This window comes from Cucurbita moschata, unplaced genomic scaffold, assembly GCF_002738365.1.
Source record: "Cucurbita moschata cultivar Rifu unplaced genomic scaffold, Cmos_1.0 Cmo_Scf00018, whole genome shotgun sequence".
Lineage (NCBI taxonomy): Eukaryota > Viridiplantae > Streptophyta > Magnoliopsida > Cucurbitales > Cucurbitaceae > Cucurbita > Cucurbita moschata.
In genome coordinates this window covers 308,364-335,417 of record NW_019268534.1, presented here as the reverse complement: position 1 = coordinate 335,417, position 27,054 = coordinate 308,364, and the positions used below count along the sequence as shown (strand labels likewise).

Here is a 27,054-nt window from a genome sequence, read left to right as displayed (position 1 = left end):
CATTCAAATTAATACGAAATTGTTCGTAATTTTTATTTAATTAATTTATTCGTAATTCAAATAACAAGGTTAGAAGGTTGGTACTTGTATCTTAAATGGTACGCAATGGATGAAATGATCGTGTTCGAGTAATTACATAAATGGTCTATAATTCATGGACAAGACTGGGTGTCTTACCCCAACGACACTATTGATATGACTTATTTTGTAGTCGTTGCAGATGATTTGTTATGAATACATGAAGACATATGAAATAAGGCGGGTAAGTATCATATACAATGAATTTGGTACGAAACAAAACTACGAAATATTTAATATTCATTTATACATATATTGTATTATTCGCATATGGTTACACGCGTATCTCATTCACAAGTGAGTTATTAATTATTCACGCCAGAGCCTATCATTTAGCGTGCATGAGAGTGACTTTTTGTAACGGAAAACAACCTTACAATTTTGCAATTTTGCCATATATGAATTTTAAAATATAATTTAACTCGATATAATTCAATTTTTTTTTCACACGGTGATAAATAGATGAGTAGTTTCGCATCAAATTGAGAACTCAAACAACTCGACTTCCCTCTTTCATTAATATAAGAGAGACTCAGTTTAGGACTAGATCGTAAACAAATTATTCATTAGATAATCAGTGATACTTAAAATATAAGATATAAGAGTAATTACAGAGATGAAAAATAAACATGTTGTAATAATTATATCTATGCATTCAACTGAACAAATCTATAAATAGATTAAATGTTTGGTTGTCTTGATAATTTTGGTAATTTGTAATTATACATATAAAAAAAAAATTGTTGTAACGTGGTTTAGTCGCTGCGCCTCTCAGCACTCGCTCCATTTCCGCGCTTACAAAAGCAGGCGCTCCCGTGTGCCCGCCATCAGACGCTGTCAGACAAGAGCCGACTCTCTCATGAATTCTTTCACTGGTCTGTAAAATTCCTCCATTTTATTCTCCCTTTACCTCTCCTGCTTTGTCTCTACCACGGCGCTCATTTTTCAAATGATTTTCTCCTCTTCCATCTCTCTTTCCCGCCTGCTAGATGAACTGCTTTCTTCTTCCATTTCTGTACCACATTTTTCCATTTTCTTGCTTCACTCAACGTGAACCTACTTCTCACTTAAACCCATTATGCATTTGTTTTCCAGCTCTCTCCCCTCTTGGAGTATCGGACAACTTTCGGGTTTCGCGGGCCGAATGATCTTCGAGGTTTTGCCTTCCTCATTTCTGTTTACTTGGTAAATTCTTCGCTTGTGATTCTTTTACTTGTTGGGCTTTAGGGTTTTAATTTCGATTGTAAGATTTCATCGACAAATTTATGTTTATCAGTTTAATAGCACGGTTTTTAGTCCCATACCCGTAACGATCAAGATATTCCAGTTAATTTTGCATGCATTCTTGTATTTCATATTCTTTTACTGTCTGGTTGACCACAGCTGCTTTAGACTTGCTTACCTTAGCCAAGAACACAGTGTATCTTTAGCTATTTGCCATTCTTCCTGAAATGTAATTTCCGTAGCTGATTTAGACTTTCGAGAATTACTATGATATCATGGCCGAGCTTTCCCTCTTTGATTATTTGGTGCTGGGATCCTTATGAAAAAAGTTTTAAATTGGTTGTCGCGTTGATCTGAAACTTTGAACCCATGACGAATGACCTCAAAAACGTATGCATTTTGCTGCTTGCTGTAGCCAAGTTTTGATATAGAATTCCGTTTTTGTTGTGTTTATTTTATTTTATTATTTTCATATTATTTTTTAACAAAAATGGTTTCTACTCTTTGTTACCTTAGAGTTGGTAGTTGGTATTCTTTTTCTTTTGTTCTTAATTGCGAAAAGTTTCTTGTAGACGTGTTCACTTCTCATGCTTTCGAGAAGCGTTTTGGATATTTGTTTCAATGTTTGAAAACAATGGATAACATGTCATACTGTTTTATTGAATAATCTTGTTACAGTATATTTAGTTCTTTGTCCATATATTGTTGTTCTGCCTGCACCGAGTCAAACACAGAGAAAGTTTCAGCTTTAACTTGTAATGTTTGAGGTAGAATATAATTTTTCTTCTTGTTGAGCAACATAAATAAGAATTTCATATATTGCAATGGAAACTTGCATTGCGCTTGATGTTTCAATATTGCAGATTGGCAGTTCTAGCAAATTTCCAGGAACTATCCGGAAGGAGATGTCAGTGATGCATGTGGGTAGGATGGAAGGAAACTTATAAATGCTCTACTGACGGATGCAATAAGTTTCTTTGTGTTCAGGGGCCTTGTTTGCTGTGTGTTTTCATGTTTCATACGGCGTAGCAGGCAAGTCTATGCTCTATGATCAGGGTGGTTCTTTACATTAATTCCTTCAGCTTAGAATGTGCAAATATGCTAATGTATTTGAAAAGTGCTTATAAGACGGGCCTCCCTGACAATCAAGTAAAAAAGTCCTGATGTAATTCTAACAAATGTAGGCACCTTTGTCCTTTGGATCGGAATAAATATGGCACCGAATCCTCGGGTTTTGAAGGCTTTTCGTGCAATGAAGGATATTGGGATCAGTGAAGACAAGACAAAACCCGTCTTAAAGAAACTTCTGAAGTTGTATGATAAGAACTGGGAACTTATTGAAGAAGAGAACTATAGAGTTCTTGCAGATTCTATATTTGACGAGGAAGATAGTAAGGTACATTCTACTGCAACTCCTCTAATTGTATCCTTTTCTCTTTATGCGTTGAGTTTATATTTCTCACATATGTATGCATCATCTTTCAGGCTATAGAGGAAAAGAAATGTCAGAATTCTCAAGTGTGTACTCGTTATCTTGCTTGATGTGAAGGTCTTATTTTGACACTCTTAGTTGTGCTGATACTTGCTGCCTTTGCTTTTATTAACAATAGGTGGAAGATTTTGGGGAAGAGGTTCAGGCGCCTGATGAGCCAGAACGCCCTCTGAAAAGGTTGCGCTTAAGAGGCCAAGAAACCCAGGTGGATGGGATGGCTTTAAAAAAGCCCAAATTGGAAGAGGACGTGTTTCCTGAAACATGTCCCAAACAGCAGATGCAGTTAAGTGGGTCTAAGAGATCTGAAACTGATCCAAGTTCTTCTCGTCGTGTAGACAAAGGGAAGGAACCTGTATCACCACATGTGGTTGCAAGAGTGAAAAAATCCAGCTTAGAGAGACCATCTGCTGCTGTGCGTATTAAGGAACCAGGGGCTGAGTCAGGTGCCAAAAATTCCAGAGTGAGGGCATCTGGGGCTCAAGCACTACTCAAGCCTAAAGATGAGCCATTTACAGATGATACATTTACAAATGAGATGCCTATTGCTGCGATTCATCCAGGTCATTGGATACTTTCTTTCGATCAGTTTAGCATTATTTTGTTCAAAATTACAGTATAATGTTGTAGGGTAGAACAGAGTTTTTTTCTAATTTGAGGCAAGTATCGGTAATTGATAGTGCAATTAGAGTTTAATTGAAATTAAAATCCATTAAACTGCAATATGTGATAATCAAGGTTAAGAAGCTTTAAAATAAGGCATGGGTTTTAGAATATAAAAATTTTCCTTGCTGTTGCTGCTTATCTCAGGAAAGGGAGTAAAACATAAGTTAAATATTGGAATACCTAACTTTACGATGCATCATAGTTATTAATGCTCAAATCAAATTGGTTCAAGCCAAGCATTAGAATTCAACACTGAAGTTTAAACTGAAGACACAGACATAGTTGTAACAAATGCAAGTTATGGAAAGTGCAGCTATACAAATAAAATTGTTAATTTTAAGGTATTATGTAAAGCTAAAAGAACCAATTGCCTAAACGGTAAAATTTACTTGAAGTGAAAGAATGGAAAAAAAAAAAAAAAAAAAAAAAAACTATTGGAGTATGACGATTGCTAAAAATGAATCAATATTTATCAATGTGAAACCCCTATAAGAATGAGGAGATCATTTTGCTAATGCAGGCAATCATGTAAAACGATAGTCTGTGGAATCTTCAACCTGCACGGTATTTCTAAATTCTAACCGCTGGATTGTTTTCCTTTGTGAAAATTTTAACAGATTCTTCAAGAAAAGAAGTTTATTCCATTGCAAATGATTCAGTTAGGAAGCCGGATGGCCAAGTTGCTCAAGCATCACTTCCTTCAGACGGAAGTAACAAAGGTGATGGTATGGAGACCTCATGTAAGAAGATTACAGGCAGTGAGCTGGCAACTGTCACGGAAGAAGTACATCCTAACTTAGAGATTGCATCGTCGCCCCTAGGAGAGGTAAAAATTTCTTTGAGCTGCGACTCCGCTTTTGGACGACCAGATTTCCATATACCTAGTCGTGATGCAGTTATAAAATATATGGAGGAAAAATGTCTGCAGTCATATAAAATCATTGACCCCACGTTTTCTGTTATGAAACTGTTGAGTGACATGTGTGAGTGCTTCTTGGAATTGGGAACTGATTCTCCTGATGAACAACAGGAAGGGTCAATTAGTAGAATTCCACTTCTAGATGTAATGAAGAATTCAGATCCAATATATAATCCAGGGGATGTTGCCAATGAAGGAGATTTGAATCATCTACTCACTTCCGTGAACGAACCAGTCAGTCCTGTCTCTGATAGAGAATTTGCATCACAAGTTCCTAGTATCTTAGAGTCTTCAAGTGTTTCCAATGACCAGGCTATCCATGATGCCTCTCAAAGCAGCAAAGAAATGCCAAATGGCCATTCTGAAGATGTAGCCAGGAAGGAGCTTGATAATCTTGAGGCTGCAAATCCGCACAATTTGATGGTTGTTTCACCGAGTCAACAGGCTACTGATGACTTCAGCTTCTCTCATGATGTGAATGATATAACCAAGGGAGAAGAAAGGGTTCAAGTTCCTTGGGTGAATGAAATTAATAAAGAGCATCCACCATTCTTTCACTATATACCTCGCAGTCTAATTTTCCAAAGCGCTTTTGTAAATTTCTCTCTCTCTCTGATTGGTAATGATAAGTGTTGCGAGTCTTGCTTTGGAAATTGCCTTACATCTTCTGTCCCTTGTGCTTGTGCACGGGAAACTGGGGATAACTATGCATACACGCCAGAAGGTCTGGTTAAGGAAGATGTTTTGGAAGAGTGGATCTCTCTTGCTCGTGACTCTCAAGGAAGCCACCAGTTCTATTGCAAGGAATGTCCTCTTGAAAGATCAAAGAATGATGATTGCTTAGAACCGTGCAAAGGGCACCTAGAGAGGAAGCTTATAAAAGAATGTTGGAGTAAATGTGGTTGCAGTAAGCATTGTGGCAATAGAGTGGTGCAGCGAGGAATAACTCGCAAGCTGCAGGTACAGTTTAAATCACACCTTCCGCTCTCTCTCACTTTGGCTATAGCATATATTTGAAAACTGTTTCTCTCTGTTTCAGGTATTTTTTACTTCGGAAGGAAAAGGATGGGGCCTTCGTACCCTTGAAGACCTACCTAAAGGCTCGTTTGTTTGTGAATATGCCGGAGAAATATTAACCATCTCAGAAATGTATCATAGAAAGGTGCAAAACACCAAAAATGGGCAGCATACTGACCCTGTATTATTAGATGCCTTTTGGAATAAAGAAGAGCCTTTCAAGGAGGAAAAAGCTCTCTGCTTGGATGCCACAAACTTCGGAAATGTTGCCAGATTTATCAACCACAGGTATTTGATTAAACTGAGTAGAGTTTAAGCTTCCTTTAATATCATACTTCCCCATTGTTGCCCACGTTTCTACTGTTTGATGCTTATTTTACTTTCTGTAACCTTTGCACCAAATTATTTTTGTATTTTTTTATGGGAATAGTAACCTCATTATCTTGAACTCATCGTTTTCCATTTTCATCTTTTCTTTGGCATTATTCTTGAAATCTCCCTCCCACCCTTGGAATTGTAACACTGTGATGAGGGTTTGAAACATGAAACGATTGTTCCTGTTTGTGATGTTAATGTTTTTGGCTTCGATTATCTCCTTTCTAGCAATCAAGATACAAATTTGTTAGCTACGTATTGTGCTCTTGTATCACTAGATCAATAGCACAGTTCGGATGTGAACTGTTGTTATTCGCGTCCATTGGGAAGTTTTGTGACTATTTGGGTTCAGAAACATATTGCAGAAGGTATATGTGTGCATTGCAAATGCAGAAGGTTTCAGCATTTTATGCTGTATGAAGATTGCGTTAATGTCATGGCCTTGAAGTGGTAGGGATAAATAGTTGATACAAGGGTCTTTTATATGGAAGTTCCATTTATGAAGAGTCATGGTGCAAAGCAGTAAAAGGCTTTGGAATCACTAAATTTTCATGGCTTAGAAACCTCTTGGAGTTACTCAGGTTGGGGTTTTAAATATCCCATGAATTTTCTGTCCACCAAATGATCTATGATTATGTGTTTGGCCCTAGTTTAGAACCCGATGAACATTTGGAGGTCTGGATATTAAAAGGAATCGTGTATATGTTATGGGTGCCAGAACAGAACATGAATCCTTCTCTTAGTGAAAATTGTATATCAGCTGGTTGAGTGAAAAAAGATTTCCAGAAGTGCCAATACTGAGTTGAAACATATCTTTTAATCCTTTTTCTTCTTTCTTTTTAGTAAACAATAGTTTTGCTATCCTACTGTATGTATATTTGAAACTGTTGCTGTAACTTATGCAAAAACTTGCTAGGCAGGCGTTTGTACATTTACTGATCTAGTTGTCGGATAATCTAATTTCTCTCTTTTCAAAATTTTAGATGCTTTGATGCAAACTTGGTTGATGCTGCAGTTGAGATAGAGACTCCGGACCATCATAATTATCATGTATTGACTCTCGCAAGTTTACTTTTCTTTATCATTTTTGTATACAGCCCTTCTTTCTCTTCCATAGCAATATCTTTTTTTTTTTTTTTTTTTTGGAACAAGAAACGAACTACGATAGTGATCATCTTATTCAGTTCCTTTCATTTTGCAGCTTGCCTTGTTCACTACAAGAAAAATAGATGCCATGGAAGAGCTAACTTGGGTCAGTGGACATTATTGTATATAAATGTGGTTTGGGTTATTTTGCATAAATTTTTATGACTTGGTCAACTTTTACCTGTCCTGTCCTTATAACTGAGGCCTTAAGTGGAAGACATCTCAATGAGAGATACCTCAGTGAGGTGATAAACTGCATCTTGGCTGCAAGAGTTTCCGCATTAGTTATATTTGTGATATCTCTCATTATGATGTGTTCTACTCAGGTTTGTGGAAACATTTGTATGCATGTTAGGTTTATAGATGGTAAAGCAATGAGGCAATGGAATGTGTCTTGGATGCAAGATTTTCTGCATGAGTTATAGGGTTCTTCCCATCGCTTTTATGGACTTTTTTTAAATTTTTTCTAAAATGTCAATGAAACAAGAAGGTACCAAGAAGATACGGCACATGGCAAAAATAACATACTACTAGATTAAGAAGCAAAGCACAATCAATTTGCTTGATCTAAAGAACTAAACAAGCCAAAAACCTTTAGCTAGAACTTATTATCACCGACAAGACCTGGCAATACAAACCAAAACTGCACAACAGAGACACTTCGAAACTAGACTGCTTGCTGAAAGCTACACAATAAACAATAACCCTTGCTCCATAGAGAACTTTTGCCTGGATTTTTGAATGAGTTGAAGCAGCAAAAGAAAGGAAACTGCATGTATCATTAATATAGCTTCATCCATAGCAACAATGCTAGAGGAGAACCATGTCTTCAAATACCAGCAACAGTTCCTAAAATCGAGATCTACAATTACTGAAGCAATTCCATAAGCTTTCCTTGCTTATATACAAACCAGCTAACTCTAATACGCAACCATTATCCATAGACGATAGACAATTAAAATTGGTGCAGCCGGTAGTATAGTCATTTCCTTTGAACTGTACGTCTTCCTTATGAATGATGAATGCAGTTTTGATTGTGACTAACTGGTGCTTAAAAGTGTTCTTTTAGAATTTTTATTACCTTGTAGTGTAATTCCTTGGACTGTTCAAAAGGCCGTTACTGATATTTTGCTTTACCTGTAGGATTATGGCATTGATTTTGATGACCTTGATCACCCTGTTAAGCCATTTCTCTGTCAATGTGGCAGCAAGTTCTGCAGAAACATGAAACGATCTTCTAGTAGGTTCTTAATTTTCTTTCCCAGCTTTTCCATTCTTGTCTTGATAGAATTGGCTCTCATCCTTGTTTATTATTTCCATGTGAACCTTGCTTCTTAATATTTCCTGATCTCATCTATTTTCGTGAACATATTGACACTTCTGTTCTGGAGTTAAAATTTATACTTCCCTACTTTTTCCATCATTTTGGAGAACTATAAACTAAAATAAATGTGATATAGTTCGTCCATAAAATCAATATAATTGTCGCATTCAGTAGTTTATCTTTTTTTGGTGCCAGTGTTCTGATGAATACATATCTTGATTAAAACGGATTGAACCAACTGATCTTCTTAAACGCCAAAATTTTATGGGATCAATTATTGCTTAGATACACCATCAGATCAACCATTGTGGGAATGAAAACATTTAAAGATTTATTGCTAAGCATGTTATGGGTTGATGATTGATGGTTTATCGATGCTTTTTATGGTGATTAGTAAATGTATACTGCTGGAAGATCCAATATCGTGCAAGTTTATAGTTTGCCGCACAGTGTTGCCTTAGATGATGGAAATTTAGTAGGTCCGTGCACATTTACTGGGGTTCCTTCTTGCAACACATTATTGTCTCGTGTCTCATTTTTCTTTTGACACCTAGTTTAATTTTGTTCCATTATTTCTTTTGTTTTCGTACGATATCAGTTAAGATCTCGCATGTATGTCCATGTATATGTGTGTGGCTGATTCGTATGCAAATATACTTGAGCTTGCTTGTAGAGTTAAAGTTTCACACTAAATTTGCTCTACTAACATACTTGTTACGGGCTTGTGTTCTTATTTTACTTAGGATCTAAATCAGCATCAAGTATGAGATAAGTGGGATTATGGCGCCAGTTTCTGCCTTCTTATATCATGGCCTTGCAAGCTGAAGTCATTAGAAAATATTGAAACCACCACAATGAATTTGGTTCAGCTGACTAATGTCCAATTTAGTTTTGAAGACGATCGTTCGGTTTGGGTGGTAAAGCTGAGGATCGATTGCGGATTCACATTATGGCTTTTTTGCTGTTACATTATATGTATTATCACAAAGATGTTCATAGATATTTGATAACGGGCCAATGTTGTTTAGTGGTGTTGAAAGTTTTGAAGATTGTAGTTGATCTGATCAGGATCTGGTCGCTGTTTTTTTGGAAAGGGGAATGAAATTTTTGTTTCTTCTCCTGATATCCTGCAATGGCTGATATAATATGGGTACCCCATGCACAACGTATAAATAGGCAAATCCTGAAAAATATGGTATTTCGATTCTGTTAAAACTAGGGAAATTATTGTGAAGTGAAAAAATAGCAGTTAATATGAGCATAACATTGTTAATAACAATGTTCTTTTGATTTTTTTTATTTATTTTGTTTCATATATTTATTTATTTGACTAATTCATTGGATGATATCATTGGATACTAATATAGGGAATATCCAAAATGGGGCGTTTTATGTCAGTAAATTTAAAAAAATCGATATTTTTTAATAAAAAAAAATCGGATTTCCATTTGACGGTAATGGTAAAGATCAAGGTTCACTTCTCCCATTTCTGTACCACATTTTCCCATTTTATTGCTTCCCTACCAAACGTGAACCCACAGACTCACTTCAAATCATCCTGCATTTTATTTTTTCAGCTTTCTTCCCTCTTGGGGTATTGGACAACTTTCGGGTTTCGTGGGCCGAATCGATCTTCCAGGTTTTGCCTTCCTCCTTTCTGTTTACTTGGTAAGTTCTTCGCCTGTAGTTCTTTTTCTTGTTGGGTTTTAGGGTTTTAATTTCTGTTTCCCAGTTTAATCGCGCGGTTTTTGGCATATACCCGTTTTCTGATCAAGAAATTCCGGTTAATTTTGCATGCATTCTTGTATTTCATACTACTTTACTGTCTTGTTGACCATAGCTGAGTTCTACTGGTTTTACCTTAGCCAAGAACGCATTGTTATTTTCGTTATCTCCTCAAGAACGTAAATGTATGTTTTGCGATATTACATTTAGATGTGATAACTCCATATGCTAGCGTTTTGGATATTTGTTTTAATGTTTGAAAACAATGGATAAGATGTCATACTGTTACTTGATCTAAACTAAGTTTTACTGAATAATCTAGTACAGTATATTTAAGTAGTTCTTTGTCCACCTGTTTTTGCTCTGCCGTCACCTAGTCGAACACAAAGAACACTTCAGTTTTAACTTGTAAAGTTTATGGTGGAAAAGTATAAAAGAATTTTCTTCTCATTGAGTAACAGAATAAGAATTTCATATATATTGCAATGGAAATTTGCGTTGCGCTTGATGTGTCAATATTGCAGATTGGCAGTTCTAGCAAATTTCCAAGAACTATCTGGAAGGAGATGTGATGCATACGGGTAGGATGGAAGGAAACTTATAAAGGCTCTACTGAAGGACGCAATAACTTTTTTTGTGTGTTCAAGGGCCTTTTTTGCTGTGTGTTTTCATGTTTCATACGGCGTAGCAGGCAAGTCTATGCTCTATGATCAGCTTAGAAAGTGCAAATGGCAAGTGCTCGTAAGATGGGCCTCCCTGACAATCAAGTAAAAAGGTCTTGATGTAATTCTAACTAATGTAGGCACTTTTGTCCTTTGGATCGGAATAAATATGGCACCGAATCCTCGGGTTTTGAAGGCTTTTCGTGCAATGAAGGATATTGGTATCAGTGAAGACAAGACAAAACCCGTCTTAAAGAAACTTCTGAAGTTGTATGATAAGAACTGGGAACTTATTGAAGAAGAGAGCTATAGAGTTCTTGCGGATTCTATATTTGATGAGGAAGATAGTAAGGTACATTCTACGAAACTCCTTTAATTGTATCTCTTTCTCTTTATGCGTTGAGTTTATATTTCTCACATATGTATGCATCATCTTTCAGGCTATAGAGGAAAAGAAATGTCAGAATTCTCAAGTGTGTACTCATTATCCTGCTTGATGTGAAGGTCTTATTTTGACCCTCTTAGTTGTGCTTATACTTGCTGCCTTTGTTTTTGTTAACGATAGGTGGAAAATTTTGGGGAAGAGGTTCAGGCGCCTGATGAGCCAGAACGCCCTCTGAAAAGGTTGCGCTTAAGAGGCCAAGAAACCCAGGTGGATGGGATGGCTTTAAAAAAGCCCAAATTGGAAGAGGATGTGTTTCCTGAAACATGTCCCAAACAGCAGATGCAGTTAAGTGGGTCTAAGAGATCTGAAACTGATCCAAGTTCTTCTCGTTGTGTAGACAAAGGGAAGGAAACTGTATCACCACATGTGGTTACAAGAGTGAAAAAATCTAGCTTAGAGAGACCATCTGCTGCCGTGCATATTAAGGAACCAGGGGCTGAGTCAGGTGCCAAAAATTCCAGAGTGAGGGCGTCTGGGGCTCAAGCACTACTCAAGCCTAAAGATGAGCCGTTTACAGATGATACATTTATGAATGAATTGCCTATTGCTGTGATTCATCCAGGTCAACATATACTTTCTTTCGATATAGATTAACATTATTTGGTTCAAAATTACAGTATAATGTTGTAGGGTAGAACAGAGTTTTGTTCTAATTTGAGGCAAGCATTGGTAATTGCTAAAAATGAATCGACATTTACTTATATGAAGCCCCTACATGAATGAGAAGATCATTTTGCTAGTGAAGGCAATCATTTAAAAAGTGATATTCTGTGGAATCTTCAACCTGCACATTATTTCTAAATTCTAACTACTGGATTATTTTGTTTTGTTATAACTTGAACAGGTTCTTCAAGAAAAGAAGTTTATTCCATTGCAAATGATTCAGTTAGGAAGCCGGATGGCCAAGTTGCTCAAGCATCACTTCCTTCAGACGGAAGTAACAAAGGCGATCATACGGAGACCTCATCATGTAAGAGGATAACAGGCAGTGAGCTGGCAACTGTCTCGGAAGAAGTACATCCTAACTTAGAGATTGTATCGTCGCCCCTAGGAGAGGTAAAAATTTCCTTGAGCTGCAACTCCGCTTTTGGACGACCAGATTTCCATATGCCTAGTCGTGATGCAGTTATAAAATATATGGAGGAAAAATGTCTGCAGTCATATAAAATCATTGACCCCACATTTTCTGTTATGAAACTGTTGAGTGACATGTGTGAGTGCGTCTTGGAATTGGGAATTGATTCTCCTGATGAACAACAGGAAGGTTCAATTAGTAGGATTCCACTTCTAGATGTAATGGAGAATTCAGACCCAATGTATGTTCCAGGGGCTGTTGCCAATGAAGGAGATTTGAATCGTCAACCAGCCAGTACTGTCTCTGATAGAGAACTTGCACCACAAGTTCCTAGTATGTTAGAGTCTTCAAGTGTTTCCAATGACCAGGCTATCCATGATGCCTCTCAAAGCAGCAAAGGAATACCAAAAGGTCATTCTGAAGATGTAGCCGGGAAGGAGTTTGATAATCTTGAGGCTGCAAATCCGCACAATTTGATGGTTGTTTCACAGAGTGAACAGGCTACTGATGACTTAAGCTTCTCCCATGATGTGGATGATATAACCAAGGGAGAAGAAAGGGTTCAAGTTCCTTGGGTGAATGAAATTAATAAAGAGCATCCACCATTCTTTCACTATATACCTCGCAGTCTAATTTTCCAAAGCGCTTTTGTAAATTTCTCTCTATCTCTGATTGGTAATGATAATTGTTGCGAGTCTTGCTTTGGAAATTGCCTTACATCTTCTGTCCCTTGTGCTTGTGCACGGGAAACTGGGGATATGTATGCATACACACCTGAAGGTCTTGTTAAGGAAGATTTTTTGGAAGAGTGGATCTCTCTTGCTCGTGACTCTCAAGGAAGCCACCAGTTCTATTGCAAGGAATGTCCTCTTGAAAGATCAAAGAATGATGATTGCTTAGAACCGTGCAAAGGGCACCTAGAGAGGAGGCTTATAAAAGAATGTTGGAGTAAATGTGGTTGCAGTAAGAATTGCGGCAATAGAGTGGTGCAGCGAGGAATAACTTGCAAGTTGCAGGTACAGTTTAATTCGTACCTTCCTCTCTCAAATCCCCTCCCCCCGACAATATAAATTTAGAATTCAGAACATATGTTCTAAGTCTCTGGTGATATTTACTTTATCGAAGTTAGTTGTTGACATGTACTTATTTAATAACTCGAGGAGTTTCTAACTGCTTTTATGCTTTCAATTTTCCCTTCACTTTCCACATCTGCCTGCATGTAGAATCAGACCATAAACATAACTTTGGCTATTGCATATGTTTGAAAACTCTCTCTCTCTATTTCAGGTATTTCTTACTTCAGAAGGAAATGGATGGGGCCTTCGAACCCTTGAAGACCTACCTAAAGGCTCTTTTATTTGTGAATATGTTGGAGAAATATTAACTATCTCAGAAATGTGTCATAGAAAGGCGCAAAGCACCAAAAATGGGGAGCATACCGACCCAGTATTATTGGATGCTTTTTGGAATAAAGGACCTTTCCAAGAGGAAAAAGCACTCTTCTTGGATGCAACGAACTTCGGGAATGTAGCTAGATTTATCAACCACAGGTATTTGGTTAAACTTCATAGAGTTTAAGCATCCTTTATCTCATACTTTCCACCTTGTTGCCCACGTTTCTATTTGCTGCTGATGTTACTTTCCATACCCTTTGTACTAGGTTCGTTTTGAAATTTTTATGGCAACTGCAACTTCTTTTTTCTTTTGAAATAATCACTTTCTATTTTCATTTTTCTTTGCCATTTCTCTTGAAATCCCCCTTTAATCATTGGAATTTTAACACTGTGATGAGGTTTTGGAAGTTGAAAAGATTGTTCCTGTTTCTAATATTGTTGATATTGGCTTCGATAAACTCCTTTCTAGTATTCAAGATACAATTAGTTGGCTATATATTGTGCTCTAATATCACTAGATCAATAGCACAAGTGGGATGTGAACTGTGGTTATTGGCGTCCATTTATTAGGATAATCTAATTTCTGTTTCTCTTCAAATTTATTAGATGCTTTGATGCAAACTTGGTTGATGCTGCAGTTGAGATAGAGACTCCGGATCATCATAGTTATCATGTATTCACTCTCGCAAGTTTTTCTTCTTCTTAATTGTTTTTGTAGACAGCCGTTCTTCCTCTACGATAATGATCATCTTTTTTTCTTTCTGAACAAGAAACGAACTGCCATAGTGATCGTCTTATTCGGTTCCTTTCCTTTTTGCAGCTTGCCTTATTCACTACAAGAAAAATAGACGCCATGGAAGAGCTAACTTGGGTCAGTGGGTATTGTTAATATATAATTGTGGTTTGGGTTTATTTGTTTGCATAAATTTTTATGTCTTGGTCAACTTTTATGAGGCCTTAAGTGGAAGATATCATAATGAGAGATACCTCAGAGAGGTGATAAATTGTACTTGGCTGCAAGAGTTTCATCATTAGTTATATTGTGATATCTCTCATTATGATGTGTTCTACTCAGGTTTATGGGCTCATTTTGTATGCATATCAGGTTTATATGCAACGTGGCAATTAACTGTATGTCTTCCTTATGAATGATTATGCAGTTTTGGTCGTGACTAAATGGTGCTTAAAAGTGTTCTTTTAGAACTTTTATCACCTTGTGATGTAATTCCTTGGACTGTTCAAAATGCCGTTACTGAAATTTTGCTTTACCTGTAGGATTATGGCATCGATTTTGATGTTAAGCCATTTCTCTGTCAATGTGGCAGCAAATTCTGCAGAAACATGAAACGATCTTCTAGTAGGTTCTTACTTTTCTCTCCCAGCTTTTCCACTCTTATCTTGATAGAATTCGCTCTCATCCTTGTTTATTATTGAATCTTTTGTTCTTGAGTTAAATTTGTACTTTCCCAACTTTTTCCATCCCTTTGTGGAGACTATAAACTAAAATAAATGTGATATAGTTCCTCCATAATTCAAGATGTTTTTGTACAATATCATTCAAGATCTCCCATGTAAGTCCGTGTCTGTGTAGTTGATACATATGCAAATATACTTTATCTAAGCCGATTGACGCTTCCCAGGGTGCTGTACTAACTTGTTACGTGTTCTTGTTCTTAACTTACTCAGGATCTAAATCAGCCTCAAGTACAAGATGAAGTGGGATTGATGGCGCCAGTTTCAGTTTTTGATATCATGGCCTTGCAGGTAGAAGTTACCAGGAAATACTGAAACCCCCACAATGAATTTGGTTTCATAGTTTCGAAGACGCTCGATCGGTTTGGTTAGTAAAGCTGAGGATCGATTGCAGATTCAAACTATGGTTTTGTTTGCTGTTAGTTTATACGTATTACCGCAATGATGTTCATAGATGTTAGATATCTGAGCATGGTTCCAGTGGTGTTGAAAATTTTGAAGGATTGTAGTGATTTGTAGTGGGAAAGGGGAATGAAGTTTTTGTTTCTTCTCCTGATATCCTGCAATGGCTACTGTGGATACCAAAGCAGAACGTACATAAAGGAAAATCCTGAAAGAAAAAAAATTTAGTTATTTTTGTTGTTAATATTGTATTTTTTTGTTAATTTTTATTAAAATATATTATTCCACAAAACTTATTATCATAGTATTGTTTTATTCCAGTTGGGCAATGTCGTTGAATAAAAATATTATTTGTTTAATTTTTTTTATAAAATTTGAATAAATAAATATAATAACTCGAACTAATCTAAGATTAGATTGAGTTTATTGTTTAATTTATTTAATAAGAATGAGTTGGGTTTAAAAATCATTTCCACCCAATCGTAACCCATAAACACCCTTATAATAATAATAATTATTATTATTATTTATGGGAAGTGTTTTAAATCACTATTTTTCTTTTTAAAAAAATAATTATTCGTTATATTGCAAGAATTCTATTTTTGACGTCATAATGATAGAGGGGCATTTATGCTAAAAGTGGTAGTTAGTGGGGGTATTTATGTAAATATGAGCACCTTTGGCGGCACCCAAAACCCTAGAGCTCCATGCATATATATATATATAAACTAATGGTGATACATCTGTGCTAGCGGCCGCCGGAGAAACGCTGAAGTCCATCAGCAATGTCGAAGCGAGGTACTCTTCTCCTTCATTACTCCTTGTTTTCGCATGTTGTCTCATTGATCAAACTGAATTTAATTTGATGTTATTCTTCTTCGTTCTGTTTAATGCGTATGCTGGAACTAATTTAATTGCTACCACAGGAAGGGGAGGATCCGCTGGGAACAAGTTTCGGATGTCACTGGGTCTTCCAGTGGCTGCTACTGTCAACTGTGCCGACAACACAGGAGCTAAGAATCTCTACATCATTTCAGTGAAAGGGATCAAGGGCCGCCTCAATAGATTGCCATCCGCATGTGTTGGTGATATGGTTATGGCCACCGTCAAGAAGGGAAAGCCTGATCTCAGGAAGAAGGTCTTGCCTGCTGTTATTGTTAGGCAGCGCAAGCCATGGCGCCGAAAGGACGGTGTCTTTATGTATTTCGAAGGTTTTGCCTATTTCCATCCTTTTCCTATTTTTGTTTTTTAGTGCTTTTGTTTGGTTTCCTTTTACTCCATTAGGCAGCGGTAAATTGGATAGAGGAGGAACGCGTTTTCCTTACTTGTGGGAAGTTATAGTGTTGAAATTGAATTATTGGGGATATTAATTATTGGGTTTTTGGTGTAGTTGATCCCATTTAGCTTGTGAATATTCGTTCAGAGTTTGATTGCCTGCTGTTGAATGAGTTTTTATGAAGGCCTTTTGCTTTATTATTGTTCATGTTTCTTCTTAGATTGAAATAAGTTGCATTTTTTTCGAAATAAACTTTTCTGGTTATTCATTTCATTGATGAACATCTGCTTATCTTGAAGTGGCATTTTAAAACTACATTGTGTTATCTGTTGGGCTTAATTCCCTTTGAACATTCTCTTAATTTAAAAAATTGATCTGAATTGATGTAATTAAAATAACTGATGTTTATATTTAAATGTGTCTTATTTTCTTACTTTGTTTCGCTTCATAGTTTCAAGAACTAGAAGACTTCAATTGAGATTCCTCGCTTGTAATTTGGAGTCTTTGTTTCTATCTTTGATGAGAATTTTATATCGGGAATGTTGACTGGGGAAGTAATACACTTCTACCTTTGTCCTCGAAGGAAAATGGACAATTGATTGTGAAATAGTGAATAGAATGATTAAAAGTGCATATTTGTATTATTTGTCATGCTGGTTTTGCAAATGCCAATTTCTTACCACCACCATAACTTATCCTTCTGTTTTTCTTATATATATGCATTGTAATTTTTTTTTGCAGATAATGCTGGTGTTATTGTCAATCCCAAGGGTGAGATGAAAGGTAATGTTTATTTATTATCTATTTTTAAAAATATCAATTGTTTCTATACCCAGCAAGTATTTGGGTCAGCTTGAAGGGTAGTGTGTTTCTGGTCGGTGAGTATAGAATGTTATAAATGCGTGACATGCCATGGAAGATGGCAATCATCATGAAGGTTTACACGAATGCAATTCTTGGTGGGAGTTTCCACAAATTTGTCCTTGCAGATTGTTTACCTTCTGATATACAGTTTTAGCCTAATGGATGTGTTGGTGGTACGATAACAATAGTTAGAATCGAACGAAGGCGAAGGAGAGGAGAAATACCAATTCCTAATTAGTCTTGGTTTTATAAAGTCTAACTTCATATTTTAACAATGAGCCTGCCTAGGGAATATGTTTAGTTTAAATTTATCTTCTATTTTGGACATTGATCACACCACATAATGGCTCGACTTATTTATTAAATAAATAACTAATGATGCTTGATGAAACCTGGCTACTTTGGTTGGTTAGCACCCCTTGGCTAATTATCTCTTACAGGACGACACTGGCATGCGTAGTCACGAAGATCTATAAAGATGCTGTATTTGATTGTAGGTTCGGCTATTACTGGCCCCATTGGAAAGGAATGTGCCGATCTTTGGCCAAGAATTGCAAGTGCTGCTAATGCCATCGTATGAGACAGATAATCGAAGCAATTATAGGTTGTGCCATGTTTTAGATTTTCTTCTGAAGTCTTCTTTTGGTTGGGTTTGCCTTGCCTCTGCTTTGTTAGACAGATGCAGGCTCCTTTTTTAGGTTTCTTATTCTAATGGATTGCTCAAGTCTTATTGCTGTTGCTTTGCTTTCTCCTTTCTGTTTTGGGAACTTTTGCAGTTTTTGCTATATAGATACGAAGGACCCATGTTTTATTACAATGGAGAAATATTGAAGTTTTGGTTCTGTTCTTGGCTGCTCTTGTTGGTCATATAATCATCTGTTACTAAAGATACTGTTCAATGCCAAGCAACGTCATGAACACACCCTTACGTTACTACAGAATGCTTGAAACCGAAGGATTCCTTCAAATGAGAATGTTGAAATATTAGTTTATTGGTAGCATGTTTTTGTGGTTGGGTTGGATGGCATTTCAGAAGAGTTGATTGGTGGATGGCTTGTCGTTCCACTAAATGAATAATTATAGTAACCCTAACGTGTTCAAGCTAGAAAATCACTCCTATAGTTTCCATCACTTGTTATACTTGGTTACAAGATTTTATGTTAATTTCATCACTCTGCCTCATATTCGACTCTAAATAAAAGTGAGCTACAAAATCACTCCAAATGATGATGTACGACATATATGAGAGGAGCTGTAAGTGACCCCTAGAGTCGAAAGAAAATTGGATGCCATAGTTTTATATTATTAGATCTATGCCATATATAATATATATATATATATATATGTGTGTGTGTATGTAATGGCATATGGCGAAGAGAGATACACAAAGATATATATATATATAGAGAGAGAGAGAGAGAGTGTGTGAGAGAGGCGCCTTTGAATTGAAGGCAAGGCAAGGCAATTTTGAACCAAACCGTCCCTCTCTGCTACCTATCAGTACCTAACATGAAGTCTTTTTAACTCAAACCCAACCCCAACCCAATGACTTCCCAACTCACAGTTTGGTATCATTCCCTTTTCTGCTCCCTTTCATATCATTCTTACCCTTTAATACAACTCTTCCCCTCTTCCTTCCTTTCTCAACTCAACTCTCTCCTTTCTTCACGTCCGCTTTTAAGTTTTGATTCGTCTCCAAAGACATGGCCGGTTTGGTCACCGGTTCCCAACACTATCCCCACGTCGCCAATGAGGTCAAACATTTCATCCTTTTGTCTTCTTGTTATATACTATCTATGTAGCTTATCATATTTTTAATAGGTCTCTAAACTTAATGTGATATGTTTTGATGGGTGTAGAGTCATCGTGGACCTGCATCATCATCGATGAAAATATGTCGAGTTTGTGGTGACGAAATTGGACTCAAAGATGATGGGAAAGTATTTGTGGCATGTCTTGTGTGTAATTTCCCTGTTTGTCGTCCTTGTTACGAGTACGAAAGGAGCGAAGGCAACAAGTGTTGTCCCCAATGCAACACTCGCTACAAGCGTCATAAAGGTACACATGTTTCTTTCACTACGATCATACCACGGTTAAATCACTAATAAACTCAAAAACTTACTCGGAGGAATACTCTTCTCAGGCTCGCCTAGAGTCATTGGTGACGACGAAGAAGCTGACGATGCAGACGATTTCGACGATGAATTCCCCATCAAACACCACAGTAACGATGAGTTCGAATCAAAACAGCCCAATCCTTCGGTAACGTAGACTTTGTTGGTGCATTGATTTACAGAGAAAAAACAGAGGAAGTTGAACATCAATTGTGGGTTTTATGGCGTGCAGGAACACGATAACTACAAGCAGCAGAATTGGCATCAAAACGTCCATAGTTCCTTCTCAGTTGCAGGCAGTGGTATGATGAAATCCGGTTGTGTTTGTGGTTTCATAATTTTGGATAATGAGTTCATGATTTGACTGTGGAATTGCGCAGTGAAGGGGAAGGAGATGGAAGGCGAGAAGGAAAGTTATGGAAATGCTGAATGGAAGGAGAGAATAGAGAAGTGGAAAGTGAGGCAAGCAAAGAGAGGTTTGGGGAACAAAGATGATGATGGAAGTAACCATGATCAACCCCTAGAAGATGACTTCTTGTAAGCCCGCCTAAACCCGACCTCGGTTTCTCAATTTTTAAATTAACCGATCTATTAGATATAACCCGATACCAAACTAGTTTAATTCTATGTTATAAGATTCATTATTTTTTAAAAAATAAATACGGTAATAATCTGTTATTCATAAAATTTGTGAACGCATTATAAATAAATTTAAAAATTTAATGGATGATACAAATAACATAACAAAACTATTTTTATTTTCATTTTGGGTTCTCATTTTTATCTAAAATTTTAAATTACTTTAAAGGTAGTTTTAAAACATTTGCAAAAATAATAATATAATAATAGTATTGTTTTTCAAACATAATTTAACCTATATATCATTAATTAATTTAAATATTTTATTTTTATAACTTTTAAAATAATATTTTGTTTCTATACAATTAATAAATGGAAAATTTAGGTGGTAATTAGAAAAGAATGGCAATTGCAGATTGGCAGAAGCCCGGCAACCACTGTGGCGGAAAGTTCCAATATCGTCGAGCAAAATCAGTCCATATCGGATAGTCATAGTCCTCCGCCTCGTAATTCTTGCGTTCTTCTTCCGCTTTCGGATCCTAACACCGGCCTACGATGCCTTCCCCTTGTGGCTCATCTCCGTCATATGCGAAATCTGGTTCGGCTTCTCCTGGATTCTGGATCAGTTCCCCAAATGGGCTCCCATCAACCGGGAGACCTACCTGGACCGGCTGTCCATGCGATTCGAGCGGGAGGGGGAGCCCAACCGTCTGGCTCCGATCGACTTCTTCGTCAGCTCGGTGGACCCTCTCAAGGAGCCGCCCATCATAACCGCCAACACGGTGCTGTCCATCCTGGCGGTGGACTATCCGGTGGACAAGGTGAGCTGCTACGTGTCGGATGACGGAGCGTCGATGCTGTTGTTTGACGCGCTGGCGGAGACAGCGGAGTTTGCTCGGAGATGGGTTCCGTTCTGCAAGAAGTTCAGCGTCGAGCCTAGGGCTCCGGAGTTCTACTTCTCACAGAAGATGGATTACTTGAAGGATAAGGTGCTGCCCAGTTTCGTGAAGGAGAGGAGGGCAATGAAGGTAAGGTTTGATTTGCTTTGATTAATGGTCTGATGGCATGCAATTTTGTGTGAACTGAAACTGAATTTGTGGTGATTTGGGGCAGAGGGAATACGAAGAGTTCAAGGTGAGGATCAACGCGTTGGTGGCTAAGGCTCAGAAGAAACCAGAAGAGGGATGGGTTATGCAAGATGGCACTCCATGGCCTGGAAACCTCACCCGTGATCATCCTGGCATGATACAGGTCCACCAGCTTGACTTATTTGTTCTACGTATGAAATGAAATTTCATGCCTACTTTTTCTATGCTAATAAAAATCCCAACGTGTTTCTTGGTTTGCAGGTGTATCTGGGAAGTGAAGGTGCACTTGATGTGGATGGTAAAGAGTTGCCTCGTCTTGTATATGTTTCTCGTGAGAAGCGCCCTGGATATCAGCACCACAAGAAAGCTGGTGCTATGAATGCTCTGGTAAGTGTCTCCTCTCCTGCATCAAATCATTGATTGAAGTAAGGCTATGAACATGGACATGGAAGTTCTTATTGTGTTGGGTTTGACAGGTTCGAGTCTCTGCAGTCCTCACTAATGCACCATTCATCTTAAATCTGGATTGTGATCACTACGTCAATAATAGCAAAGCTGTAAGGGAAGCCATGTGCTTTCTAATGGACCCTCAGCTTGGAAAGAAACTATGCTATATTCAGTTTCCTCAAAGATTTGATGGTATTGATCGTCACGACAGATATGCTAATCGGAATATTGTGTTCTTTGATGTAAGTCGAATCGGAATATTGTGTTCTTTGATGTAAGTCGAAGTTATTTCGACATATTAGTCATTTCTTTGTGCGACAATGTTGATTAACACTGCAAACAAATCATTATTGAGTGGATACTAACTACATTCGCAGATCAACATGCGAGGACTAGATGGAATTCAAGGCCCAGTTTATGTTGGCACAGGATGTGTCTTCAACAGGCAGGCTTTATATGGATATGAACCACCAGTATCTGAGAAACGGCCGAAGATGACATGCGATTGCTGGCCTTCCTGGTGTTTCTGCTGCTGCTGCGGTGGTTCAAGGAAGTCGAAGACGAAGAAGAAAGGAGAAAGAGGTTTGCTTGGAGGCCTGTTCTCAAGGAAGAAGAAAATGATGGGGAAGAGTTATGTAAGGAAAGGGTCTGGACCAGTTTTTGATCTTGAGGAGATCGAAGAAGGATTTGAAGGTTACGACGAGTTGGAGAAGTCATCACTTATGTCGCAAAAGAATTTCGAGAAAAGATTTGGACAGTCGCCTGTTTTCATCGCTTCCACTCTTAAGGAAGATGGAGGTCTTCCAGAAGGAATGAACAGCACATCACTCGTTAAAGAAGCCATCCATGTGATAAGCTGTGGTTATGAAGAGAAAACAGAATGGGGAAAAGAGGTTCGTGGTCGAGGCCGATGGCATTAGCTTTTATGTCTTTTTGTTTCGGAACTTCTATGTGTATTTAGCTAACACTTCCTGGTGAAACAAATATATTTGTTTTGCAGATAGGTTGGATTTATGGTTCGGTCACTGAGGATATTTTGACAGGATTCAAGATGCATTGTAGAGGATGGAAGTCAGTGTACTGCATGCCACAGAGACCAGCTTTTAAGGGATCGGCTCCAATAAATCTTTCGGATCGTTTGCACCAAGTTCTGAGATGGGCACTGGGTTCTGTTGAAATCTTCCTCAGTCGACACTGCCCGCTGTGGTATGCTTATGGAGGAAAGCTAAAATGGCTCGAGAGGCTTGCCTACATCAACACCATTGTTTACCCTTTTACTTCCATTCCATTACTTGCTTACTGCACAATCCCTGCTGTTTGTCTTCTCACTGGAAAATTCATTATCCCCACCGTAAGTGATTCAACACTGTTTTTTGTTGCATCTCTGCTCAATCAGCAAAAGAACAACTAAGTTATGCATATATTTTCTGCAGTTGACGAACTTAGCTAGTGTCTGGTTCATGGCCCTGTTTCTTTCCATCATTGCTACGGCTGTACTGGAGCTTCGATGGAGTGAAGTGAGTATCGAGGACTTGTGGCGTAATGAGCAATTTTGGGTGATTGGTGGTGTCTCTGCACATCTTTTTGCAGTGTTCCAAGGCCTGCTCAAGGTCCTTGGTGGTGTAGACACCAACTTCACAGTTACAGCAAAAGCAGCCGACGACACCGAGTTTGGAGAACTCTATCTTTTCAAGTGGACAACCCTCCTTATCCCGCCCACCACTCTCATAATCTTGAACATGGTGGGAGTGGTTGCTGGAGTTTCAGATGCTATTAACAATGGCTACGGTTCATGGGGTCCTCTGTTTGGAAAGCTATTTTTTGCTTTCTGGGTCATTGTTCATCTCTATCCTTTCCTCAAGGGTCTGATGGGAAGACAAAACAGGACGCCCACCATTGTAGTCCTTTGGTCCGTGCTTCTTGCATCCATTTTCTCACTGGTTTGGGTGCGAATTGATCCCTTCCTGCCCAAGCAAACTGGTCCAGTCCTCAAACAATGTGGAGTCGATTGCTAGTCATGCTCCAATGCTCCTTTTTTTCACTTCTTTTTGTTGGGTTGCCTCAGTTGTGTTCAAATGTTTGAAGTTTTGAGATACATCCTTGTAGCCTTTATTGTTTGAATGAATACACAAGAACAGAATGAACTTCACTACAGCAATTTAGTAAAGCTAGTAATGTAATACATCATCTCCCAAGCTTTCTGTAATGGCATTCTCAGGGAGTTGAATGGAGAAAATGAAACGACAGTTCTTTTCTAATTCGATCATCATTGATTCAAAAACATACTACATCTTGAAATTCTAGCTCCAGAGTCCAAAATAGCTTAATTTCATGTAAAAACACACTAAAATTATATTTGAAAATGTAGTTAGCATAAGTAGCAGCTTGTTGTAGGTTATAGGAATACAGTCCAGCAGGTTAAAACAATCAGTGGACAAATTGATTTACAAACAAATCAATAAAAGTATAGGCTTTACACACAACCAAATAGAAGAAGAAACGAACAGTGAACAATTGATTTACAAACAAACAAGTATAAGCAGACTTTACACAACCAAACAGAAGAAAATCAAACAATTGGCAACTGCTTCAGAGTTCAGAGTTCAGAGTTCAGAGTTCAAAGCTCTAGTTTGTACAGAAGAAATGGTAATTTTCTGTTACCTCTCAAAAACTCAAATAACAGAGCTCCACCAGCTTCAAGCTTTAGCAACCCCTCTACTATTCAAAGCTCTCTCCAACCTTGTTTCAAATGGTGTAGAGTGCCAATTCACTGTCTTATCCTGCACCCACAAACAAAAAAGAACAACTTATTTCAGTCCCTCCACTTTCTAAGCGCCTGTTTGGAAGAATATTTTATGTGTTTAACAAGTCATTCCAAACAGACCATAAATTACGACTTCAAATTTATACCTCTCTATACTTGCTGGTCGTATTTGGTATTCCTTTAAACGAAGAGGCCGAATCACGGTCCTTATCACTCGCTCCCTGCCTTCTATATGTACCAACAGTTCGAACTACAGGCAACTCTCTGTGGCTGCTGCTCTGTGAGCTCGATCCTTGCAACGTGCTGCTTTTCACTGGAGTAACAGTGGCTTCTAAAGCCATTGTTGCAGTAATCTTACTCGCTGGTGTTGCTTCTGATGAAGCCAACCAGTTAGAAAGGCTGGCATCAACACACAGTTCCTGACTAGCCTTGGAACTATATGGAAACTCCTCGCCTGTTGATTCTTGTTCCAACTCCAGATTCTCTTTCTGAGGTGTTGACGGCAATGCGCTCTTTGATTTCACAGCATTCCATTGAGAGATATTTTCAACTGGTTTCAGTACCGGACAAACATAAGCAGTCCTATGCCTCACGTTTGTGGGGTTAAGCCGGTTAACATTCATGGAGCTATGAGCCACAGAAGAACTTTCCTTCATTGATTCAACCATTCCAAATTCATCATTTTCATCTCTACCAAGATGACTTTCAAAAACATCGTCCTCATCATCACTATCCTTACAGTTCCTGTATCGATGAACTGGAGGGAAAGATGATTTGAAGTTGGGATCGAGAGGAACAACAAAATCCTCAGATGACGATTCAGGTTTGCTTGATTTTTCCACACTGTCTTCCTCCAGGTCCTGATTCATCCCATGAATTGAAGCAACATCTTCCTGGGGTAAAACAACATGCTCATGCTCATGCTCTTGCTCATGGGGTTTCACAGAAGTTACTTCCTCTGTGGTACTGATGTTCAATGACCCATCACGCCTATTCATATCATCAAAAGCCATATTATTCTCATTTCTAACCAAAAACCAAAATCAAAACATACCCCAAAAGTATCCCAACTTTGGTTTCAAAAAAAGTTCCATTCATTTTTGTATCATTTAACAAACAAACAAAAAAAAGTTACACTTCGAATTTGAAGTACTAACCCAGCTTCAACCGGATGCAAGGATTTTTTGTTAGAGTAAACAGGCAACGTGTGAAGAGAAGATTGTCCGGGTTTAGGGATCTCATTCCTCTGCAACAAAGCAACATCCAAATTAGTTCCATTGCGATAAACGAACGAGGAGAAAATAGTCATAAAGAAGAAAATTCTTGCCGACTTTCTAGGGTTTTGTCGAAAATTTTCAAATGAAAGATGAAGATTGCTAACCTGAATGGTGGATCGGTGGTTTGTATGCCGCGATTTGCGATAATTCTTGAGGCGTTTGGGATCTTTGGATGAACCAAAGCAAGCAAAAAAGCAACCCATCGCTTTGTAATTCAGAAACCCTGTAGCTACGTGTATTTGTTTGGCGAAAAATGCGCAATAATCGCTTGGAAGAAGAAGAAGAAGAAGAGGATTCGGCTAATGGATTTTCATGGAAGATTCTCCTTCTCGTTGGAAAGGGGAAAAAGTGATCTGCAAATTTGAAGTTTGGGCTGAGAGCTTACGGTTTTGTGTGATTAATTTTAAATTAATTGGTATTATTCCCTGAGTAAGTGACCGTTGAGGATCGCATCATTCATATTTGAAGTCTAACAACCGGAGCCTGCAAAAACAAAAACAAAAAAAAAAAGGAAAAATAATTATTGGGGTGAGAGAGGCTCGAACTCTCGACCTCAGGATAACTCAGAAGCTATGAGACCTACGCGCTAGCCAACTGCGCCACCACCCCTTTGATTTTTAATCCGCACTTTTTAATTTTATTCCCATTTATAATAGAGATTAATTTAAAAGTCGATCCAAAATTAATAATTTAATTATTACCGTTTGACTTTAAAAAAAAAAAAAATTAATAGGGAGGTTAAATGCCGGAATATATATATACCTAAATAATTTCTACTTTTTATTGATTTTTTAATCTGTTAAATAAATATTTTACCTCAACATTCATTAAACGTAATATAAGTAATATGGATAACAAAACCGTTTAATTTAATTACTAAAAATAATTAAATAAGTAACAAATAATTAGAAATTAACAATAGATAATAACAATTTTATATTAAATAGATAAAATAATATAAAAATATTAATTCTAAATGTAATAATTTATTAAGTCTAAACAATGGTTACTTGTATAAAGAAATGCACGTTTTCTTTTTTAGAACTCAATATAATTAAGCGTGTTTGGCTCAAAGTAATCCTTAAGAAATTTACCTAATTGACATTCGTTTTAAATTAAATTATGTTAAAGAAGATTAGAGTATTAAACCATTATGAAAAGTCAAAACTTTGACTTATAATTTTTAATAAATTATTTTTTTTCATAAAACAAATAGTTTGTTGAGTTGACA

At 37.5% G+C, this 27,054-nt stretch overlaps 5 protein-coding genes and 1 non-coding gene across 12 annotated transcripts; 4 read left to right on the top strand and 2 right to left on the bottom strand.

The window, feature by feature from the left end:
* Nucleotides 1-846: 846 nt before the first annotated feature.
* LOC111456090 (histone-lysine N-methyltransferase SUVR4-like) lies at nucleotides 847-9,356 on the top strand. 5 transcript variants are annotated; one of them, XM_023097836.1, is made up of 13 exons: nucleotides 848-953; nucleotides 1,174-1,263; nucleotides 2,166-2,334; nucleotides 2,487-2,698; nucleotides 2,788-2,820; nucleotides 2,913-3,354; nucleotides 4,075-4,283; nucleotides 4,488-5,336; nucleotides 5,416-5,681; nucleotides 6,752-6,818; nucleotides 6,970-7,020; nucleotides 8,058-8,154; nucleotides 8,982-9,356. In XM_023097836.1, exons 4-13 carry the CDS (start codon nucleotides 2,516-2,518, stop codon nucleotides 9,008-9,010), a joined length of 2,226 nt encoding a protein of 741 aa, XP_022953604.1. In that variant the 5' UTR covers nucleotides 848-953; nucleotides 1,174-1,263; nucleotides 2,166-2,334; nucleotides 2,487-2,515; the 3' UTR covers nucleotides 9,011-9,356. The 5 variants fall into 5 exon arrangements, with proteins under 5 accessions (XP_022953602.1, XP_022953599.1, XP_022953604.1 ...); XM_023097834.1 differs by having other exon boundaries at nucleotides 847-953; nucleotides 1,174-1,234; nucleotides 4,075-5,336; XM_023097831.1 differs by having other exon boundaries at nucleotides 847-953; nucleotides 4,075-5,336.
* Nucleotides 9,357-9,721: 365 nt separating this feature from the next.
* Nucleotides 9,722-15,658, top strand: LOC111456091 (probable inactive histone-lysine N-methyltransferase SUVR2). The gene is made up of 10 exons (XM_023097837.1): nucleotides 9,722-9,906; nucleotides 10,488-10,977; nucleotides 11,066-11,098; nucleotides 11,191-11,632; nucleotides 11,915-13,161; nucleotides 13,433-13,695; nucleotides 14,146-14,212; nucleotides 14,360-14,410; nucleotides 14,815-14,900; nucleotides 15,238-15,658. The coding sequence occupies exons 2-10, from the start codon at nucleotides 10,795-10,797 to the stop codon at nucleotides 15,263-15,265; spliced, it is 2,400 nt and encodes a 799-aa protein (XP_022953605.1). The 5' UTR covers nucleotides 9,722-9,906; nucleotides 10,488-10,794; the 3' UTR covers nucleotides 15,266-15,658.
* Nucleotides 15,659-16,102: 444 nt separating this feature from the next.
* Nucleotides 16,103-18,421, top strand: LOC111456502 (60S ribosomal protein L23). 2 transcript variants are annotated; one of them, XM_023098387.1, is made up of 5 exons: nucleotides 16,103-16,212; nucleotides 16,341-16,625; nucleotides 17,432-17,473; nucleotides 18,052-18,158; nucleotides 18,331-18,421. In XM_023098387.1, exons 1-4 carry the CDS (start codon nucleotides 16,200-16,202, stop codon nucleotides 18,132-18,134), a joined length of 423 nt encoding a protein of 140 aa, XP_022954155.1. In that variant the 5' UTR covers nucleotides 16,103-16,199; the 3' UTR covers nucleotides 18,135-18,158; nucleotides 18,331-18,421. The 2 variants fall into 2 exon arrangements, with proteins under 2 accessions (XP_022954155.1, XP_022954154.1); XM_023098386.1 differs by having other exon boundaries at nucleotides 18,052-18,410.
* Nucleotides 18,422-19,187: 766 nt separating this feature from the next.
* Nucleotides 19,188-23,949, top strand: LOC111456103 (cellulose synthase A catalytic subunit 4 [UDP-forming]). Its single transcript, XM_023097859.1, has 12 exons — nucleotides 19,188-19,308; nucleotides 19,414-19,612; nucleotides 19,698-19,816; nucleotides 19,901-19,970; nucleotides 20,049-20,205; nucleotides 20,663-21,275; nucleotides 21,361-21,498; nucleotides 21,597-21,722; nucleotides 21,812-22,024; nucleotides 22,160-22,675; nucleotides 22,783-23,133; nucleotides 23,216-23,949. The coding sequence occupies exons 1-12, from the start codon at nucleotides 19,258-19,260 to the stop codon at nucleotides 23,795-23,797; spliced, it is 3,135 nt and encodes a 1,044-aa protein (XP_022953627.1). The 5' UTR covers nucleotides 19,188-19,257; the 3' UTR covers nucleotides 23,798-23,949.
* An 88-nt stretch (nucleotides 23,950-24,037) lies between these two features.
* Nucleotides 24,038-26,227, bottom strand: LOC111456104. 2 transcript variants are annotated; one of them, XM_023097861.1, is made up of 5 exons: nucleotides 25,928-26,227; nucleotides 25,704-25,792; nucleotides 25,469-25,536; nucleotides 24,693-25,435; nucleotides 24,038-24,562 (listed from the first exon to the last, which is right to left on the bottom strand). In XM_023097861.1, exons 1-5 carry the CDS (start codon nucleotides 26,024-26,026, stop codon nucleotides 24,479-24,481), a joined length of 1,083 nt encoding a protein of 360 aa, XP_022953629.1. In that variant the 5' UTR covers nucleotides 26,027-26,227; the 3' UTR covers nucleotides 24,038-24,478. The 2 variants fall into 2 exon arrangements, with proteins under 2 accessions (XP_022953629.1, XP_022953628.1); XM_023097860.1 differs by having other exon boundaries at nucleotides 24,693-25,536.
* A 120-nt stretch (nucleotides 26,228-26,347) lies between these two features.
* Nucleotides 26,348-26,432, bottom strand: TRNAM-CAU. Its single transcript is given in 2 exon segments — nucleotides 26,348-26,383; nucleotides 26,395-26,432. It is a non-coding gene; the product is annotated as a tRNA-Met (tRNA).
* Between the last annotated feature and the right edge of the window lie 622 nt (nucleotides 26,433-27,054).